At 39.9% G+C, this 21,980-nt stretch overlaps 1 protein-coding gene across 1 annotated transcript; it reads left to right on the top strand.

The window, feature by feature from the left end:
• The first annotated feature begins 98 nt into the window (after positions 1-98).
• Positions 99-16,971, top strand: yars2 (tyrosyl-tRNA synthetase 2, mitochondrial). Its single transcript, XM_067435960.1, has 5 exons — positions 99-1,950; positions 7,506-7,673; positions 9,273-9,428; positions 12,358-12,531; positions 16,330-16,971. Exons 1-5 carry the CDS (start codon positions 1,172-1,174, stop codon positions 16,487-16,489), a joined length of 1,437 nt encoding a protein of 478 aa, XP_067292061.1. The 5' UTR covers positions 99-1,171; the 3' UTR covers positions 16,490-16,971.
• Positions 16,972-21,980: the final 5,009 nt, after the last annotated feature.

Here is a 21,980-nt window from a genome sequence, read left to right as displayed (position 1 = left end):
TAAAACCAAGGAAAACTACCTTTAAGAACACAGAAACATAAGTTGATTCATGTTTGTTTGTTTTTTTAAATGCGATTTTAAATGTTTTATTCTTACTTTATATATTATAATCCGTGACTGCTGCCATTCTGATCATTTTGCATGATTTTTCAGTATGTGCAATATATTTTTTACATGCGTTTTTACATTTTTGATTCACACTTATTTACTGATCAGTGACTGTAATACTTTAGGTGGACAATTGATCCCATATGTGACCATGGACCACAAAACCAGCTTTTTAATTTTTTTTATTGCCATCAATTCCATCATCTGAAAGCTGAATAAATAAGCTTTCCGTTGATGTATGGTTTGTTCTGATAGAATATTCGTCTGAGATGCAACTATTTGAAAATCTTGAATATGATAAAAAAATATATATTTAGAAAAATCTCCTTTAAAGTAGTCCAAATGAAGTCCTTATCAAAGCATATTACTACCAATAATACATTTGTTATATTTAAGGTAGGAAATGTACAAAATGTACGCATGACTGGTGAAGTGCTTCAGGGTCACACATTAGCTCACCCAAAAGTGAAAATCCTGTCATCATTTAATGACCCTCAAGTTGTTCCAAACCTGTATAAATGTCTTTCTTCTGTTGAACACACACTCTCAGAAAAAAAAGGTACAGAACTGTCACTGATGCGGTACCCTAAGGTACAAAAGTGAAAAGGTACATCTTACTCACCCCTAAATGGTACATATTAGTACCTTAAAAGGTACATATCAGTACTTTAAGGTGATGTATTAGTACTTTAAAGGTACATAGTACTTTAAAAGGTACATATTAGTACCTTTTCGGTTTTGTACCTTAGGGTACCGCCCCAGTGACATGTACCTTTTTTTCTGACAGTGCACACAGACACTTTTAAGAATGTTGGTCACTTTTTTATGGGGGTGGAAAAAGACACAACTGTTTAGATAACAATATTCTTCAAAATATCTTCTTTCGTGTTCAACAGAAGGAGGTTTGGAACAACTTCACGGTCACTAAATGATGACAGGATTTCATTTTTAGGTGAACTATCCCTTTTAATTGGCCCAAACCCACCCACCCACACACACACGCGCAGTATCTGTCCACTAGGTGGCGAGAGTGTCCATCAAATAACTGATGTAAAAAACAAACATGGCTGCGTCCATTGCGCGGTCATGCCGGATCGTGTGTAGAGTAAAATCCCATGTAATTTTCACAAAAACATCTCATTTAAAAGCTTCATTCCACTGTTCTCATTCTAAAAGCAGCGGACTCCTCTTATCCCTGCACAACCGAGGCCTCCTGAAGGAGTCGTTCCCGGAGCACGCAGCTCAAGCCGAGCTGCCGGATCTGCTCCGGTCCGGTCCGCAGACCGTCTACTGTGGCTTCGACCCGACCGCGGACAGCCTGCACGCCGGGAACCTGCTCGCCATCATCGGCCTGCTGCACTTCCGAGCCGCGGGCCATGATGTCGTCGCGCTGCTCGGCGGAGCCACGGCGCAGATCGGGGATCCGAGTGGGAGGTCGTCCGAGAGAGAGCGCCTCTCCCCGGCTACAGTGGAGGAGAACGCCCGCGGGATTCTGGAGAGCCTCCACCGGATCTTCACCCACCACGAGCTGCACTTCACCCCGGATCCGAGCAGGCTGGGCCGGCTGACGGTGCTCAATAACCGCAGCTGGTACAAGGACTGGCAGGTGCTGGAGTTCTTCTCGGAGGTGGGCAGATGTTTTCGGATGGGCACGATGCTCAGCAGACACAGCGTCCAGTCCCGGCTGAAGAGTGCAGAGGGCATGAGCTTCACCGAGTTCTCCTACCAACTCTTCCAGGCCTTCGACTTCTACCGACTGCACCAGATGCACGGCTGCAGGATCCAGCTGGGCGGAACCGATCAGCTGGGGAACATCATGAGCGGACACGAGTTCATACACCGGTGAGCGCGTTTACATACTGATAACTCAAATATCAGCTTACTGAAATAACCAGTTTTCCCCGTTTACATGCAAACCAGTAAACTGACAACGCAAGTATACCGTGTTTACATGACTTTATTAATAAACCGGGTTATTTCCTTGTACTGACGTCAATAATAATGTCTGTATCTGACTCAGTTTTTTCCAAATGTTTCGTCAGTTGTGATGTTAAATAAAGTGTGTCAGCGGGAGATTTACGGCCCATATTATCCCCTCATGGTGTTATGCAGAGTTTTGACTGAACCTCTTCTAGTTCTTCTTCTGCTGCATGAGATGAGAACACATCTTTACAATTTTCTGGGTTTTAAAAGAGTGTGTTTGTGATATATCCCAGCCAGCCAACACACCCATGCAGGGCTTAAAGGGGTTGCACATGGGCTGATATCAGGGGCCCACCTGGGCTACCCAAATGGGACCCAGCTTTGTGCTCAGTTTCCATGGAGGCCCCACATGGGTTAGCCCAGATGGGTTGATGATGGGTCTCTTGATGGGCTCATACCGGGCCCATGGGTAACCCTGGTAGTCTGCCCATATGGGTTGATGACGGGACACGGGACGAAGTGTTATGTAGGGCTCTTATGTGTCACAAAGGGTGGCTAGCATAGTTTCTATTACGTTATTTTACATTAAACCCCTAAATATAAATATTACATGTAATCCACTAAACGACACGAAAATGTTAGAGGGGTAGTTCACTTTAAAATGAAAATTCTGTCATCCTTTACTCACCCTCAAGTTGTTTCTAACCTGTATGATTTTCTTTCTTCAGCTGAACACAAGGGAAGATATTTTGAAGAATGTCAGTAACTAAAGAGTTAACTGAAGACATTGACTTCAAGAGTATTTTTTTCCCCTACTCTGGAAGTCAATGGCTCCAGTTAACTCTTTAGTTACTGACACTCTTCCCTTATCTTCCCTTGTGTTCAGCTGGAGAAAGAAATTCATACAGGTTAGAAACAACTTGAGGGTGAGTAAAGGATGATCATTTTCATTTTAAAGTGAACTATCTATCCCTTTAAAAGGTATTAAACAGAAACAAGTAGTTCATGCTTTACTTTATCATGCGATGATTATTTAGAATAATTTGAAAATGACTAAATTACAGTGACATTAAGGTGAAACTCCTGACAAACATAATTTGACAACTTGTATTGTTTATATGCGTATCTGTACACTCATTTTAAGTATTTCAGAAACGAAACAAACAAACAGAGCAGCCCCCCACTCATGTCGCCGCTCGCCCAACAGCCCTTCGAAAAAGAGCTAATAAACTATTGGGCACTTTTTTTTAAATTCCCTTTTCACAGTTAAAGCCTTTTGGTGCGCCACAACTAGTAGATCTTGATAAAATCAGCAGGGTCAGAAAAAACCAGATGGCGAAGAAACGGCACACGTAACTGCACAATAATTAAGAATTAAGCTGAAGAATTAAGTGTGAAACCATCAGAAACTAGTGATGTTAAAAGTGATACCAAAGCTACGGAGCTTGTGTCAAAAAAATGAAACGATTTTCCATGAAGCTTTGTATCGATGCTTGATTCGTTCTATCAAAATCACATGACCTATGACGTCCGAAGCTTCGGTTCACACACGTCCATGTGACTGCTTCGTACTCAGATTCAAAAAGCGTAACACGGGTGGTTAGAACTTGTATTGTGTGTGTGTGTGTGTGTGTTTACTTGCTTTATTCTGTATCAAGTTTTACAAAATTGATTTTAGGAGTATGCAATGGAACACATTGTTGTCATGTATTTAACATATTGATTAATTCATTTATACATCTATTCATTAATTTTATTTATTTTTTTACTTATAAGATGGTTTCAAAACATTTTGCGACACAGCGCTTTCCCTCACTTTCAACAGAAGAGGTCCTCATCGAGCTCTGATTTGAAAAGCTTTGAGTAATTAACCTTTTTCTGATTCAATTGTGCTGATAGCTTCACTGGTTCAAAAAAGCTTCACTTCGCCATCACTATCAGAAACCCTTTAGTCCCCAGCACAGCCATTTTCCAGAACTGAATTAAGGTGAAGAATTAAGTGTGAAACCATCAGAAACCCTTTAGTCCCCAGCACAGCCATTTTCCAGAACTGCAGCCTACCTGGAGTCTCCAGAAGTGAAGGTGTCAGGATCTCTGAGACTTCAGTTAGCTAAAGAATCCTAAAAAATGACCCCACTTAATAAGAATCACAAGGGGATGCGTTGTAAAATACATGGTTATGGTTTCAAACGGCTCTGCAGAGTTTGTATGTCTCCTTATATCTGACACACACCGGTCTAATGAGCTGATGAGTTGAATCAGGTGTGATAGATGAGGGAGACACACAAAATTAACAAGTGAAGATCCTGGTGTAACCTATTAAAAAGGACTCCGCATTACCAAACCCTTCAGAAGACATTACAAATTATTTGGAACAGTATTCTAAAGTGTTACTGTATCGGGTATCTTTTGTGCTTTTGTTATTTGTATTAACAAAACAGTGAAAAAAGCACAGGCATCCAGAAACTAGTGGTTCTGTGCCTAAACAAACATTTATTAAAGATTTATTCAAAATTAAACAAATATTTCACTCAATGTGTACACTTTAATAATACAATTTTAAATGGTCCCTGTATGGCGATGTTCTGTGATCACAAAATGTTGCCTTTTTTCTCTGTATCTATAGGCTCTTGATACTATTATAGAGCATTTTGTAAAACTGCTATTGTGTTGGCATTTTTAGATTTTAATTAGATTGTTTAGAAGTTGCATTAATTGTGTTCAGGTGTAAAAATAACAAAAATTGTTGAAGGGTGCATATTTGTGTACTATCTACCCATGTAATCAGCCTCTGGAATTGACTGTGTTTGCACTTCTCTTGACTGTGAATGAATCAGACCACTGAGTAACCCATGTACTCATTTTCCATTAGTGAACCAACTAGATCCCACATGTGGAGCCCAGCTGGGTTCGCCCATGTGGGCCCCAGATAAGATGCCCATTTTGAGCCCATGCCCACTCTGTACCCCTGTAGCCCATGTTTAACCCACGTGGGCCCCAGATACACGTGTTGGCTGGGGTATGTCCTTATTTCATGCAAAACGCTCGCTCTGTCTGGATGCGTTTAAATCTGCTCTAAGTTAGCATTTTTGTTACCTATGGACACTTTAAAAAGCAGACACAAAGCAGGTTAATGTGTTTTCATGCCGCACGAAATCTGGGTAAAAAGCAAAAAAACTCCCCATCCTGGCTGGTTTATTCTTACGCCTTTTATGATCTTACTCCGGTAAAAGAAAATGGGTTACCGCGTTTACATGACCATGTTTATTGACGGCTTATTACACGGCTCTGTGAAATACTTGATTCTGATTGGTCAATCGCGCATTCCAGCGGTATGTTACTTCCAGATAAAACCCGCTCATTCGGGTACTACGTGTTATTTTGACCGGTTCTACTTCTGTGCTTAACGCTGGCGCCATCTTGTGGCTTAAACAGCCACGGGTACAATGGAAGACTTCAAGGCTGGTTTCCATTATAAAGTTGTAAATATGGATATTTTTCTTACCCAAACGCATCGATTGGAATCAGAAGGCTCGATTAACCCATCGGAGTCGTGTGGAGCACGTTATTTGACGGACAGCTGCATTTATGGACCATTTTATGGACTTCAAACACAACTACAACTACTGCTGGGATTAACGTTAGCCTGGACTTTTTAAATATGATTGTATTTGTCTGACAGAAGAATGTCATACACCTATGATAACTTGAGGGTGAATAAATCATAGGCTTGGTTTCATTTTTGGGTGAACTAACCCTTTCAGCATTCATTCTCAACATTTAGCAGCAATAGATAAAGGCTTAAAGCAGGCTGGAACTGTTTTTCTTCGCGGAAGCTTTGCGTAAGAGCTAATAAAATATTTAATCTCAAGACAATATTCTTGTGTCTAATAATTATTTATTTGAGACTAGTAGCCGTGTAATAAGCGGGATAATGTCCACCCAGCCGGTTGTTATCGCAGAATAAACCCCTTCAGAGTGACGCTCCGCTTCGCGTCGGGGTCCTGATCACTCCGTCGGGGTTTATTCTGCGATAACAACCGGCTGGGTGGACATTATCCCTTACCTATTAGGCATAATCGGCTTAAGAACGTGCATGTAAACGCACCCAGTCTGTGTCAATGCCACCTCAGTCCTATGGGATATGGGTCACACACAAGAAAAACATTAATGTAAATTGTGTTAGCATAATTTAAAATGCTGTAAATGGGTAAACATTTCTTTGTTATTCATGGACCTGTTTATAGAAAAACTGCTTTGACTTAAGAGTGTTTTTTTTTGTTTTGTTTTATTTTAGCTAAATCTGAATGTTCCTGTATGGTGTGACTGTCTTAAGCAAAAAAAAAAAAAAAAAAGTATAAATTAAAAAGAAAAGCATAAAAATGTTCAAAAATACTTCAGGCGTAATTTTTGTTAACCATTTTCATCTAAATTTTAATAAGTGCAGGAACTTCCAGATTAAAGGTGCAGTGTGTAGTATTTATGAGGATCTATTGACAGAAATGCAATATAATATACATAACTATGTTTTCAGTGGAGTATAAAGACCTTACATAATGAACCGTTATGTTTTTATTATCCTAGAATGAGCCGTTTCTGTCTACTTGGGTCCCCTTACAGTGAATTTGCCATTTTGCGTCGTCATGTTTCTACGGTAGCCCAAAAGGGACAAACTTCTCTACAGAGTGCTAACACTTACTGAACACAAGGGAAGATATTTTGAAGAATAACCAAACAGTTGACAAATAAGCAGTAAAAAAAGTTACTATTTAAATACAGTTCCGGTCAAAAGCTTTGGAAACACTAAAGGCACAATCATGACGCACTTCCATTCAAAAGTTTTAAAAGAAGAAAAAAATAATTAATACTTTTATAAAGAAAAGGCACATTAAATTGATCATAAAAGAAATTAAATTAATAAGTATTACAACAAAATTTGTTTGTAAATGAATAGTTTTTAAAAAAACTTTCTATTCATCAAAAAAATCATGAGAAACCCGCACAAATATGAAGCTGTTTCAACACTGAAATAATCATAAGTGTTTGTCGATTATCAAATCCTCATATGAGAATGATTTCTGAAGGATCATGTGACCCTGAAGACTGGAGTAATGATGATAAATACAGCTTTGATCACAGGAATAAATTACACTTTAACAACATATTCACATAGAAAACAATTATTTGAAACTAAAAATATTTCACAATTTTGATTAAATAAACTAAAATATTGATATATTTTTTATTTATTTAAAATATATATTTTTATATTCTTTATATTATCTGCTTCCAGTACAGGCAATAAATATTGTTTTAATTTATAATGAAAATTAGTTTATAGTAGCTACCATTTGCTACCATTTTCAGACAAATAAGTGTGTGGCATAAAATAAAACACGTGGTCATTCTCATTTATGCAAACGTCACATTGTAGCACAGCCTCTGATGTGTAATCTTCTTCTCTTCTTGTGCAGAAAGACGGGAGAGGAAGTGTTCGGCCTGACGGTTCCTCTCGTCACCACCTCGATGGGCGATAAATTGGGGAAGACCGCCGGGAACGCCGTGTGGCTGAACCCAGATAAAACGTCCCCGTTTGAGTTCTACCAGTACTTCCTCCGGCTGCCGGATAACAGCGTGGAGGGGTGAGTCAGCGAACAGCGAATGAAGGAATAGTTCAGCCAATCTCATGATTTTCCGTGATAAACTACTATTCAAAATTAAGATTTTTTAATTATTATTATTGGGGGATTGCCAAAAATGAAATGTCTGTCATTAACTCCTCACCCTAATGTCGTTCCACACCCGTAAGACCTCCGTTCATCTTCACACACAGTTTAAGATATTTTATATTTAGTCCGAGAGCGTATGCAAGTGTATGCACACTATACTGCCCATGTCCAGAAAGGGAATAAAAACATCATCACAGTAGTCCATATGAGACATCAGTGGGTTAATTAGAGTCTCTTGAAGCAGAGAAAATACATTTGGGTCCAAAAATAACAAAAACTACGACTTTATTCAGCATTGTCTTCTCTTCCGGGTTTGTTTTCAAAACTCAAATAAAGATTCAAACGGTTATGAATCAGCGAATTGATCCATGATTCATGGATATCAAGCCATTGAATCATGAATCAATACGCTGATTCATAACCGTTGGACAGTATAGTGTGCATACACTTGCATACGCTCTCAGACTAAATATAAAATATCTTAAACTGTGTGTGAAGATGAACGGAGGTCTTACGGGTGTGGAGCGACATTAAGGAGAGAAGTTAATGACATTTAATTTTTTGGGGAACTTACCCTTTAATTATTTGATAAAAAATGCAGTGAAAATTGTGAAATATTGTTTCTATCTGAATATATGTTAAAATATAATTTATTCCTGTGATCAAAGCTGAATTTATCATCATTACTCCAGTCTTCAGTGTCACATGATCCTTCAGAAATCATACTAAAATTATTTATTATCAATATTATATATTTTTTGGAACCTGTGATGCCTTTTTCTGATACCTTGCTGAAGAAAAGTATTATTTAAAAAAAAAAAAAATCACTGACCCCAAGTTTGTGTATAGCAGTGAGTATTGTTACAAAATATTTCTATTTTGAATAAATGCTGTTTTTTCAAATAATCCTGAAAAAAGTACAACAGGTTATAAAAATAATAAAAAAGCGGCACAACATTATAAATCCTCATATGAGAATGATTTCTGAAGGATCATGTGACACTGAAGACTGGAGTAATGATGATAAATACAGCTTTGATCACAGGAATACTTTACATTTTAAAGCATAATAAAATAGAAAATCATTATTTTAAATTGTAATAATATTTCACAATATTTTTCTGTGTTTTTGGTCAAATAAATGCATGCTTGATGAGCAGTGGAGACTTTCAAAAATATTAAAACGAGTAATGTTTCTAAACGGTGTTGTATGTTAAGGTGTAATTCATCATCATTACTCCAGTCTTCATTCTAATGTGCCGATGTGCTGCTTTAGAAACATTTCTGATGATACGTTTGATATTTTTGTAGAAACTGATGCATTTAATTTTTTCAGGATTCTTTGATGAACAGAACAGCATTCATTTGAAATATAATCTTTTGTAGCATTAAATGTCTTTACTGGCATTTTTGATCAATGTAATGCACCTTTGCTGAATAAAAGTATTCATTCTTTAGGACATTTGAACGGTGGTGTATATTACTTTGACAGAAACACTTCTCCTCCTCCAGATACCTGAAGCTCTTCACCTTCCTGCCTCTAGCTGAGGTGGAGAAGGTGATGGAGCAGCAGAGGCGGGACCCGGGCAAGCGGATCGCCCACAAACGCCTGGCCGCTGAAGTCACCAAGCTAGTTCATGGAAAAGAGGGCTTAGAAAGCGCCAAAAGGCAAGAGCAGATACTCACTTCGGATTTATGTCTGGATTTAATCGAAATCAGACCTCTATTTACCTGACTGAATTAAGTTCTCTTCCTCTTCTTACCGACGCTTGACCGGACAAATACACACAAAATGATGTCAAAATGTCATTGGGCCCTATCTTGCACCCAGCGCAATTGACTTTGTACACCGCCGCATGTGTCATTCCTATTTTGCACCCGCGCAAACCGCGCTTTTCCCTCCACAGAAGCACGTCGCTAAACTAGTGAATGAACTTGCGCTCCCTGGGCCGTTCAGCGCAAAAAAGGAGGCGTGTTCCGGCGCAAACAATCCCTGGTGCTATTTTGCTGTTCAATTAAATAATTGCGTTGCACGTTGTTCATTGTGTATTTTATGGGCGCATGCTTGACCATAATGTATAGCGTGCACAACGCGCATACACTTTGCTCATGTAATCTACACAGATGCAACAGTTATTTTTGCAAATCATAAATTGTTACACTAAAAAAATATTAACACATGAGATGACGGAAATCATTGTGGTGTGCCACGAAGATGTGAAAAAATAGGCATAAATCTACAAATTATTCAGGCTAATTGTAGAAATTAAGGATCAGACCTGTTTGCCCAATAGTGGCAAGACATATATGTAAATAAGGACATCTGACAAATTGGTTTGTCCGTCAAGAACCAGAAAAAATAAATAAATAAAAATAAAAAAATTGACGGAAAAACTGAAAAAACTGTTTAACCGACGCTATTTTGGGTGGGTTTCTCCCATCCCCATACAACACAACTCCTCTGTCTTTCACTGCTCTTACAAGAACATCAGTCTCCTCGGCTGTGAACCGCTCCTGGCGTGCGCCTGGTAAATACGCCATAATAATAGCAATCCATAATGGAGCTTGTGCACCTGCTTTTACAGGGAATGTTGGATGACGCTCTGATTGGTTTATTCACGTTATGCCCAAACCACACCTATGAATAATGAAGCTACTTCAGACCAACCCATTTTAGATTTGCGCCGGGCACAAGAGCCATTTATCCCGCCGAGAAAATAGCAACAGCGCCAAGACCCGCCCACGAAGTTACTTGCGCTTCGCGCTTTGACACTCGCGTTTCAGATCGTTAAAATAGGGCCCATTATGTCTTAAGAGAATGTAAACAGTTGGGAGAATAATGGATGCGTATCGGTATATTGGAGCCGTGCATTCGGTCTTAAAGTGACAGCACTCTAATAAACTGGCAGCCGTCTGTCGTTAATACAAAATATAAAATATAAAAAATCTTGTGGTATTTAGTTGACTAAAACAGTTCAGATGTACTAAAATGCCACTGATTCATGCACATTCCTGGTCCAGGTCAGCATGATTCTTTAGTTCTTGAGCAAAATATTTAAATGAACTTCAGATGCAACTTTCTTTTTTGATCCAATCAATTCCTTTTAGGCCCCGTTTACATGATGGGAAAATGCAGATATTTCCCTGCGTTTTGGCCTGACATTTACACGAAAACAATGTTTTTATCCCAGAAAACGATTATTTCTAAACTCTGGCAAAGTGGAGATTTCTGAAAACGCCGGATATGTGGAAACGGGGTTTTAGGTTCTCAAACGTCACAATATGCGCCAGAAAATGCTTACATCATGTGAGCGCCCTATGTTAAGAGTTCGTTTGGTAATGGATGCTGTAACGGTGGTACTCATTTTTACTTGTGTGCAAACGCTTTTGGCCTGTTTGCATTTGCACACAAAACTGCTGTACTATATCGAGGAGCAATGAATACAAACGACAAAGGAAAGTTGTTTTGAAAGGAACAGGAAGTTGCTTGTGCTATTCGTTGTTGTCGATTTTGTGGATTCTGATTGGCTTGCATGGCGTTATCCCTCTGGCTACACTGGCGCCCATAGGTTTGGCATAGTTATGATGGCGCTCAACGGCAGAGGTGGACAAAGGACACAACTTCATTACTTGAGTAAAAGTACTGCTGGTCAACTATTACTCCGTTACAAGTGAAAGTTGTAAAAACAGATTTTTACTTATGTATTTGTTTTCAAAAGTACTTAACTATCAAAAGTAAATTTCCTTTTTTATGCCAATGCATCATTTTATTACTGTTGTATAAATGCACATTATGCCATCATGGTTTAAGCCAGTCAGTGATGCTCCGTCTGACATACTAGCATACGACTTACTTAAACTCATTTAAATACTTGTAGAAAAGTTACAAAGCTCTTTATAAAGCTGCTGTCACTTTAAGGCCGAACACACGGATCCAATACACTGATACACATCTGATATTCTCACACTGTTCACCTTTACTTAAGACATAATCAACTTTGTTTTTGTGAATACTCCACAAAATGAGCATTTTGACATCCGTCTTCTTCCACTTTGCTCTAAACTATAAATCAGTGTTTAATAAATGCTGTGAAATACTTGAACTTCACGAGACTCTACAAGAGTGATTCCTGAAAGGCTTTCTGCAAAAACCCAAACACCTTTTAAAGAAGAAAAAAATCATCCGCTGACTTTCAAAGCTGCGACAGAAACGACTTTCGACTTCGAGGACCTTGATAGAAATGTAGTGGAGTAAAAAGTAAGAAATTTGTCTTTCAAATATAGTGAAGATAAAGTCATAAGTTTCCAGAAAAAATAATACTCAAGTAAAGTACAGATTCTCAAAAAGTGAACTTAAGTACAGAACTCAAGTAAATGAGCTTAGTTACTGTCCAGCTCTGCTCAACGGCGTATTTATGCGGGCTGAAGTAAACGACAACTTTTTTGAAAACGATGTTGTGTGCACAATGTTATTTTTGAAAACGGGGAGGTTTGTTCTTCTAGATATCTGGCTATGTGTAAATGTGGCTTTAGTCTCATTGTTTGTTCTTTAAATGCTTCATTATTGTTACTGATGTGTGTGTTTGTATACACACAGGTGCACCAATGCTCTGTACCACAGTAATATTCAGGCCCTGGAGCAGATGAGTGACACTGAACTCCAGGAGCTTTTCCGAGAGGCTCCGTTTCATGAACTGTTCCTGGATCCCCGGGGCACGACGGTGCTGGACGCCTGCAGACGGGCACAAGCCATTCCCGAGGGACCGCGTGGGTAAGAGACGCCAGCCGGAATCTTACCAATAATGTTTTATGTTCGGTTTAAAAGTAGCACGTACCGTTCGCACATTTGGTTACATTTTTACTCTTTATTCAGAGTGACACATTTTGTTACTTTTTCGTAGAGCTGCACGAATAATTGTTACAAGATCACGAGCTCATTCCTAAATGACAGCGATTCGACTCTAAAGGGTTAGTTCACCCAAAAATGAAATGTCTGTCATTAACTCCTCACCCTTAATGTCGTTCCTCACCCGAAAGACCTCCGTTCATCTTCACACACAGTTTAAGATATTTTATATTTAGTCCGAGAGCGTATGCAAGTGTATGCACACTATACTGTCCATGTCCAGAAAGGGAATAAAAACATCATCACAGTAGTCCATATGAGACATCAGTGGGTTAATTAGTCTCTTGAAGCAGAGAAAATACATTTGGGTCCAAAAATAACAAAAACTACGACTTTATTCAGCATTGTCTTCTCTTCCGCGTTTGTTTTCAATCCTCAAAGATTCAAACGGTTATGAATCAGCAGATTGATTCATGATTCGGATCGCGTGTCAAACTGTTCAATTTACATGACTTGAAGTTTTATAAACTAATTTCGGGAGAGGCACGCGCAGACAATTAAATCTAATAAACACAAGTGGAGCAGGCTCAGATAATTAAACCTAAATTGAACACAAGAGGAGCACGTTAAACTAATCAGCTAATCAATGATAGGAGGTGTATATAGACAGCCGATTTACCTTCCTGTCATTGATAGTTTCTCAGCATCCCACCACCACCCCTTCTCCGCACTTACTTAAATCAACTGCTATATAGGTTGCTAGGCAACGTGGGGGAGAGGACGCTGGCGTCGTCTGTTCGCCGCTTCTCCACCCACAACAAATCATGTTAATGTACTATTAGATTTACATTTTATTTTATTTCCTTATGTTTGTGACTAGTCTAACAGTCAGAGCTACAGTTGGGACTGTTGCTGATTGCTGGCAGCCACTGAGAGGTCGTTGTTCGTCGTTTCGCCGTTTTCAACCGCTTCTCTAATGTTTACATTTGAATTGCTGCGGTTGGTTTCTGGTTTGGAGGACATTTTATGTTTCTCGCCGCGGGTGCTCACTGGTGGTCTCCCTTGGGCTTAAGCTGCATGGTGGCTGAAGTTTGCACCGGGCTAGCGTCATCCGGGCTCTCGTCGGCGGCGTCCGGCATGATGTTGGGATGTTCTGCTTCTCGGCTGCGCCGCTGTTCCGTCCTGCATTGCGACCGTGGAGCGACATCTGCGCCGGCCCCGGTGTGTCCACAGAAGTGCCCGGAGGAATGTTCTGCCTCTTGCATGGTGCTGCAGCGATCCCCATCGTTTGAATCATCATGAAGAAGACCCATCATCTGGTCTTCAGCTGTCGTGCCTCGGCGATGTCATCGGGACACTGCCGCTGGGAGAAATCTGAAACATGGAGTGGACCACAGTGTGCTGCGGAGCTAACAGAGACTTCCACCATCAGCTGTTTTCTGTTCACCATCAGCTCTGTTTCTGTTCACCATCAGCTCTGTTTCTGTTCTGTTTTCTGTGTTGGTTGATTGTTTGTAGTATTCTATATTTTTACTTGTTATTCATTTTTTGTTGTTATCCCCCCCCCCCCCCTTGTTGCACTTTGAGATTCTTCGGAATGAAAAGTGCATTATAAATAAAATCTATTATTATTATTATTATTATTATAAATATCAAAACAATCATAAACTGCAATCTAGTTCTAGACTATCTCTATGCATAATCTTTACTGTATTTAATTGATGTAAGTGTGAACTCGTGAAGTTGACATTGGCGATCCGAATCACGAATCACTTTGGCTCAGGCAGCCAAACCAACATTACTTGACAGTTCAGCACGCTACTGTTGCCACACACACACCCCTCAGTTGAACTGCTGTTGTCAACTTTTTCGTTGTTGTCATGGCACCGCACGCACGTGCATACCAGACGCACTTGGAACTTTTTAGATGCACACTTTCCTATTCGAAGAATGGAGTCTGAGGCACCACAATCATCAGTTAAAAAGAGAAGGAGTGTGTACGAGAAAGACTGGGAAAATTAACATTTGTGACTGAAAGGTGTTGAGGTGGATACCGAGAGAGCTTTTTGCGACCTTTGCAAAATGTCTTTCTCAATCGGACGTGGAGAGTAAAATACGATGTCAAGCGAGACTCACACTGCAAAAAATGCTTTTCTTACTTAGTATTTTTGTCTTGTTTCTCGCCAAAATATCTAAAAATTCTTAAAACAAGAAGTATTTACTAGACAAGCAAAAGTAATTGTCTTGTTTTGGGAACTAATAACTCAAAATGAAGTGAGTTTTTGCTTAAAATAAGATAAATAATCTGCCAATGGGGTAAAATAAATAATCTTAATTCTAACAGAAAACAAGATTGTTTTTCTCACCCCATTGACAGATTATTTTGCTTAATTTTGAGTTATTTTTCCCCCCAAAACAAGACAATAATTTTTTACATGTCTAGTAAATGTTTCTTAATGGAAGAATTTTTAGATATTTAGACTTGAAACAAGGCAAAAATACTAAGTTAGACTGCATTTATTTATTTTTTGCAGTGCAGACTTTACTAACATGGAAGTTCACCATCCTTCCTCCCCTTCTCGTTCCGTGAACCTTTGGAGTTAACTTTACTTTTAGTTTAACTTTAACTTAACACATTTTGTTTTACTGTCCCTGTGGTGTACAGCAACTACAATTTATGTTAATCCTATAATTTTATATTATAATTTATTTAAAGTGAATAAATTGTAATGAAAAATAAATGAAGTAAAATAGGCAAGCTAAAGTAAAACGTAAGTGGAAGTGCATCTGGCAATTCAATAGAATATTCAAAATATTATGTTAAAAATATACATTGGTTGGTCTATTCATGAGCATACATTACACATGTTTAGGGGGAATAGGGCATTATAATATACCATGTAAGGTGCTATGTGCTAGAAATAGGTAAACCACTATCTGCCCGTGGGGTGGGGCACCGCCGTGCCAGGCAGTTTCCGACAATTTCCCTCAGAAACATACCCTTTGTCCTTGGGCTTATTAGCAGGTGGTCACTCTACTTATACGTAATATAAAAATTCACGTTGTTGCAGCACCTGTTTTCGCCCTCTGTCTGAATGCTCTGTTTTAGTTTGTTTCTTTAAAACCTGCCTTCCAAAGAGCGCAGTCAACTCTGATTGGTCTACCATGTGTCAGAAATACCACCTCTTACCATAACCGGCGAGTCCTGAGGCTTCCTGAGGTGCTGTAAACGCTACTCTAGCTACAATACCGTATCAGTCCGATAATGACAGTCGAGAAGAACAAACTGATCGACCCAAAAAAACGGCTTGTGCAGGACGTTTCAGTGGTATTTCTTGAGTTTTGTACCTCTGCTACATTTCAGATGCGATTGTTATATCCGTGTTATTTCTCCTGACACACCGACAGGCATAGGCCTGCACACTTCAGAAAGCAGTTGTTAGGAAAATGCATAGCACTTTATTTTACAGTCCTGTTCCCCATGTATGTACTTATTATAGCAATTACTAGGTACTTAAAATAACTCCTAAACCTAACCTTAACCCATGTTGTTACTTTATATTGCCCAGTACTTTCTTAGGTAAGTACACATATAGACACTAAGGGAAAGGTCAAAATAAAATAAAAAGCACAAAAGATTCCCTTTAAGACAATTAAGGTATATTTTTTTTATGCATTGATGCCTTTTTGCTTCATATCATGAATATAATCCCTCTTGTGTAGGTATCAGATGATCATTGACGGTGGAGTTTGGATCAACCACCAGAGGGCAGCAAACCCGGAGCAAGTTCTGGTTCTGGGTCAGCACATCCTCTCTAACGGACTCAGCCTGATCCGAGTGGGCAAGAGGAACTTTTACATCCTCAAGTGGCTTAGTATGTGAATCTCCAACTCGGATATACACGATTTGCATTCAATCGTTCAATCAACTGTGTGTATTGTGGACCCAGTGTGCTACAAAAACTACTTGCAGTCCCGATGCTCACCAGCAGTGGTCAGTAGAGCTCTGTCCTGGCTCGGGACAGTAACCTGTGCTCTGTCTGCTTGAGCATCAAAGACTTTGCAATTATACATTGAATTGTGCTGTTGAGAAACCCCATATGAATGTCTGTGGAATATATCAAAGACATGAGAACAGACTTGCCTTGTTTGTGCCTGTTTTATTTGGACAAATTACACGGTTTGATGTGTGAATGCGCTCCTGATTTTAAATCACACTGGAAAACTGGGTTCTGTTCAACTCTTTAATTAAATGTAATATTTCAATGTTTTTTTTTCCAGTTTGGCTTCTGAGGCAAAACTGACATGTTGCAATATGATGTTTTACATGAATTAAATTAAAATGATTAGGTTTATATAGTTCAAGTTGGTTTAAAAAGCAATCAATACATACAAATAATGCAATATTTACAAAATGACACTTGAATTAAAAAAAAAAAAGTTTAAAGGCCTGTTCACACCAACGCACAATATCGTTACCGTTTATTATAAGCATGCGCTGCAGTTTGTCATCTGTCGCTGTAAGACCGCGCGTCCACCAAAGCGTTTTTAGCCAGCTGAAAGCGCCTCGCAGTGAGGGCTTGAGTTATTTTGTTTTATTATTATTGCTTGTTGTCATCCATTGACGTTGTAAAAGCGGAATGTGGCGGTTGGTCGGTGTTGTGTTTGTCCCGCCCCTCCTCCACTGTGATTGGACGGCAGGGTGAAGAGTGACAGTGATGAGCGTGGCGTTTTACTCAAAGTTGAACATTCTTCAACTCTCGGCGACCAGTTAAAAACGCTCCAATTAAAAACAACTGAATACACTAGCTAGCTCCGTAAAAAAAAAAAAATGCTCAAGCTCTTTAAAGCAGGATGGATTCTGATTGGCTGTTAATTCGTTGTGAGTGACGATATTCAAACGAATTACTTTATCTTTATCCTTAATGTCCATTCACACCAAGAAGGATAGCTAAGAATAAAACTAAAACAATAACTATATTTGTGTCCGCATAGCCAACAAAAACGTTCTGGTTATTCTAAGAGCTGCCACAGTTTTGACGTCTGTCGCTTTAAATGCACAAGCTCGTTAAAGCAGGACGGATTCTTATTGGCTGTCAATGTTTTAATTATTGGTTGTGAGTGATTCTGACATTTCTCTGTTCCCTTATCATTATAGTATTGGTGTGGACTCTGTTGTTCTTTTAAATTTGGAACAATTTTTTTTTATATCTTTATCTGTAAAGCAGCACTAGATAACTTTTCAACCTTCATAATATATTTTCAAGACTCTTGTGATGATAAATCGACTTACAATAGGTTGAATGACACATCTGCCATAGCTTGATGGGGTCTGTATCGTTTTTAATCGTACTTTTAAACTTCGGGTTTCGGGTAGTAACCCGAGAACAAAAAGAACTACACAATTCGACTGCTTTACGGCATATACGTCACTTCCACCAACACACACACTTTCTTACATTCAGACGTGCGAGCCCAACTTTGTTCGTCGGATAATATAGTCATGTCCGAAGCAGCACAGACAAATAAGAAAGAAAAGGTTTTGTTGGAGGAAAGCAATAAGAAGAAACGAAAAAGTGATGGGATTAAAGGCAGGACGAGGATCAAAATGTGACCAGCGTTTGCTCGTCGGCGTGAGCTGAAGGAGGCGTGCCCGACCGATGCTGTCCTGCTTGTGATGGTGATTACCGACCACTCAAACATTGAACTGAAGTATCATATAGATTCTGGAAAACGCTAACCAATAGACTACTATAATGACGCTGGCTTGTAGGGCTGGACGATATGACGAAATATATCGTCTGGACGATAGAAAATGTCTATCGTTTTATATAAGGCTCTATCGCTTACGCCACGATAAGGCGTTTATGGCAGAATTTTACGTCAAGATGCACCTCCCCGGCATGCCCATGCACGCTGCAATACATAAACAAACATAGATGAAGACGGTAGTAGACGCGGTTCAGACCAGGGTAATTCTCAGAGTAATTATGCCAGAATGGTGGCATAAGCGCGCAAAACAAACTTCAGACACAGACGCTGCAACGGGCTTTTATACGCGTGGCACACCATATAGCCATATATTGAAATATTTTAATGGCAGGTGTAGGGATGGCGAAAACTAAACATTTTCTTGACCGACCACCGAGCCTCATTAGCCGGTTGAAACCGGTTACATTTACATTTACATTTAATCATTTAGCAGACGCTTTTATCCAAAGCGACTTACATAAAAAGGGTAGAGCAATAGAAGCAACGAAACAAACAAAGCCAACAACCTGTAAGAGCTGTAAGAAATCTCAATTAATTAGCACAGTACACAACTGTTTTTTATTTTATTTTATTTTTGTTTTTTTTTAGCCAGCTACAACAAATACTCACGTACGGAAAATACAGAACACTGGATTTGGATAGCTATGATAACAACCCATTAGGACTAAGGCTGATGCCCCAACTGTTGTCGTTAATGCAGATTCAGTGGCCCAATGGGTTGGTTTTGTATGGCATTCTAGCTAAACGCGCAGCAATAGCCATCGACAGCAAAAACTCACGTACGCAAAATACAGAACACTGGATTTTGGTAGCTATGATAACTATGTAACATACCCGCCTGAAGGCACAAATCCGGATGAGAGACGTAGATATGATCAGTAAGTGCTATTCTGTATTGGTCAAGTGCAATAGGAAAAGTGCAATTGGAAAAGATGTGTCTTAAGATGTTTTTTAAAAATGGCTACAGACTCGGCAGCACGAATTGAGATCGGCAGGTCATTCCACCAGGTGGGAACGGTCCAGGAAAATGTCTGTGAGAGCGATTTCATGCCTCTTTGGGAAGGAACCACGAGGCGCCGCTCATTCGCAGAACGCAAGCTTCTGGAGGGTGTGTAAGTCTGAACAATTGAGTTTAGGTATAATGGTGCAGAACCAGTGGTTGTTTTGTAGGCGAGAACTAGAGCCTTGAATTTGATGCGAGCAGCCATTGGCAACCAGTGCAGTTTGATGAAGAGAGGCGTAACATGCGTTCTCTTCGGCTCATTAAAGACCACTCTCGCCGCTGCATTCTGGATCAGCTGCAAGGGTTTGATAGTGCATGCTGGAAGCCCAGCCAGAAGAGCATTACAATAATCCAGTCTGGAGAGAACAAGAGCTTGAACCAGGAGTTGTGCAGCCTGTTCTGATAGGAAGGGTCTAATCTTTCTAATGTTGTATAAAGCAAATCTGCAGGACCGGGCTGTTGCAGTAATGTGGTCAGTGAAGTTTAACTGGTCATCAATCACAACTCCAAGGTTCCTGGCTGTCCTTGATGGAGTTATGGTCGATGAACCAAGCTGAATGGAGAAATTTTGATGAAGTGCTGGGTTGGTTGAGAAAACAAGTAATTCTGTCTTTGCAAGATTGAGTTTAAGATGATGCTCTTTCATCCAGTCAGAAATGTCTGTCAGACAGGCAGCGATACGAACACTGACTGTAGGATCATCTGGTTGAAATGAGAAGTAGAGTTGAGTGTCATCAGCATAGCAGTGATAGGAAAAGCCATGTTTCTGAATGACGGAACCTAATGATGACATGTAGATGGAGAAGAGAAGTGGTCCAAGGACTGAGCCCTGGGGAACCCCAGTAGCTAGATGATGTGACTTAGACACTACACCTCTCCATGACACCCTGTAGGACCTACCAGAGAGGTAAGACCTGAACCACTGGAGGGCAGTTCCTGAGATACCCATCGTCTTAAGTGTTGACAGGAGGATCTGGTGGTTAACTGTGTCAAAAGCAGCAGACAGATCCAGCAGAATGAGCACTGAGGATTTGGAAGCTGCTTTTGCCAGTCTCAGTGCCTCAGTTACCGAGAGCAAGGCAGTCTCAGTCGAATGGCCGCTTTTGAAGCCGGATTGGTTGTTGTCTAGGAGGTTGTCCCTTTCAAGAAACATAGAGAGTTGATTGAACACAACTCGCTCAAGGGTCTTTGCAATGAAAGGCAGAAGGGATACCGGTCGGTAGTTTTCTAAAAGTGCTGGATTCAGAGAGGGTTTCTTAAGCAGTGGGGTTACCCGAGCCTGCTTAAATGCTGTGGGAAAGGTTCCCGTATGAAGAGAAGTGTTGACAATGTGAGTGAGTGCAGGAGTGATTGAAGAAGAAATGGCCTGAAGGAGGTGTGTGGGAATAGGATCAAGTGGACAGGTAGTAGGGTGATTGGAAAGGATGAGTTTAGAAATATCTGCCTCGGAGAGCGGAGAGAAGGATGGAAGCGTGTTCGTGTTAGTTGTTGAGATGTGCTTGTCAGTTTGTGATGAGGAGAACTGTTTGCTGATGAGGGATGTTTTGTTTGTAAAAAATGATGCAAAGTCATCAGTTAACCGATTAGTTTAAAATATGCTGCGCTATTTGAAATAACAGCCGCGAGCCGCGCTCCCTGTCTCTCTCTCGCGCTCTCACTCACACACACACGCGCTGCCGCCTCCCTTCCACTCATGTCACTTTTTTAAAATCCCCCACAGCGCGAAATGCTCCTTAGTTTCGAAATGGTTTGGGTACAAGGTGATCGCGTTGAAGATAAAGGCATTTGTCTAGCGTAAGAAGCTCATTTGAAACATTGCCGCGGCTCATTTAAGAAAATGACAGCTCCGAAGAGACGCCGCTTTAGTTCGAGTTAGTGCTAGCAATAATAAAGAAAGACGATCAACACCTTATGTGTTACCACTGAAATGAAGATGTAATATATTTCCAAATGTAAGCCCATCTTAAGCGAAATGCACGCTTCATACTGTCGTCTGCCCTGGCTCTAACCTCCAGTGTTTACTTTTTGCAAACCTTGTGAGCGCGCAAACCCAAACGCTGTGACCTCGCGCCAAATGTTTTTATTGGTTTATTAAGTACAAACAGGCGAGTTATGAAAAATTGAGTGCGAGCGAGGGATATTTTCACTTCACACAAAAAGATTTGGGAATGAGACGGCCAACTGTAGTAGCGTTTAGTCCACTGTCTATAATAGCCTAATTTAGAGTTCACTTTTTTATTTATTTTAACCGACAACTTTGATCGGTTAACGTTGATACGGTCAGCCATCGGTCAAACGGTCATCGGTTAACATCCCTAGGCAGGTGTTAACTTTACCAACAGTCTTGCTTTAAAAAAAGGTTGTAAATAAAATAAAAATGTAGTCCATACTACCTTTATTTGTTTTGTATATCATTTCAAACTGCATTTCCACATTGCAATTTTGTATAGACTATTCATAAACTGAATTAACAGAAAAATTGCTACATCGTTATGTATATCGTTATCGGGATATCAAATTAGCTATATCGGGATATGAAATTTTGGCCATATCGCCCAGCCCTACTGGCTTGTAAACGTTAGCATCGCGATTATTTGCC

The sequence above is a fragment of the Pseudorasbora parva genome, chromosome 25 (genome assembly GCF_024679245.1).
Source record: "Pseudorasbora parva isolate DD20220531a chromosome 25, ASM2467924v1, whole genome shotgun sequence".
Lineage (NCBI taxonomy): Eukaryota > Metazoa > Chordata > Actinopteri > Cypriniformes > Gobionidae > Pseudorasbora > Pseudorasbora parva.
The sequence above is the reverse complement of the archived record's forward strand: the minus strand, read 5'-3'. Positions and strand labels throughout refer to the sequence as shown.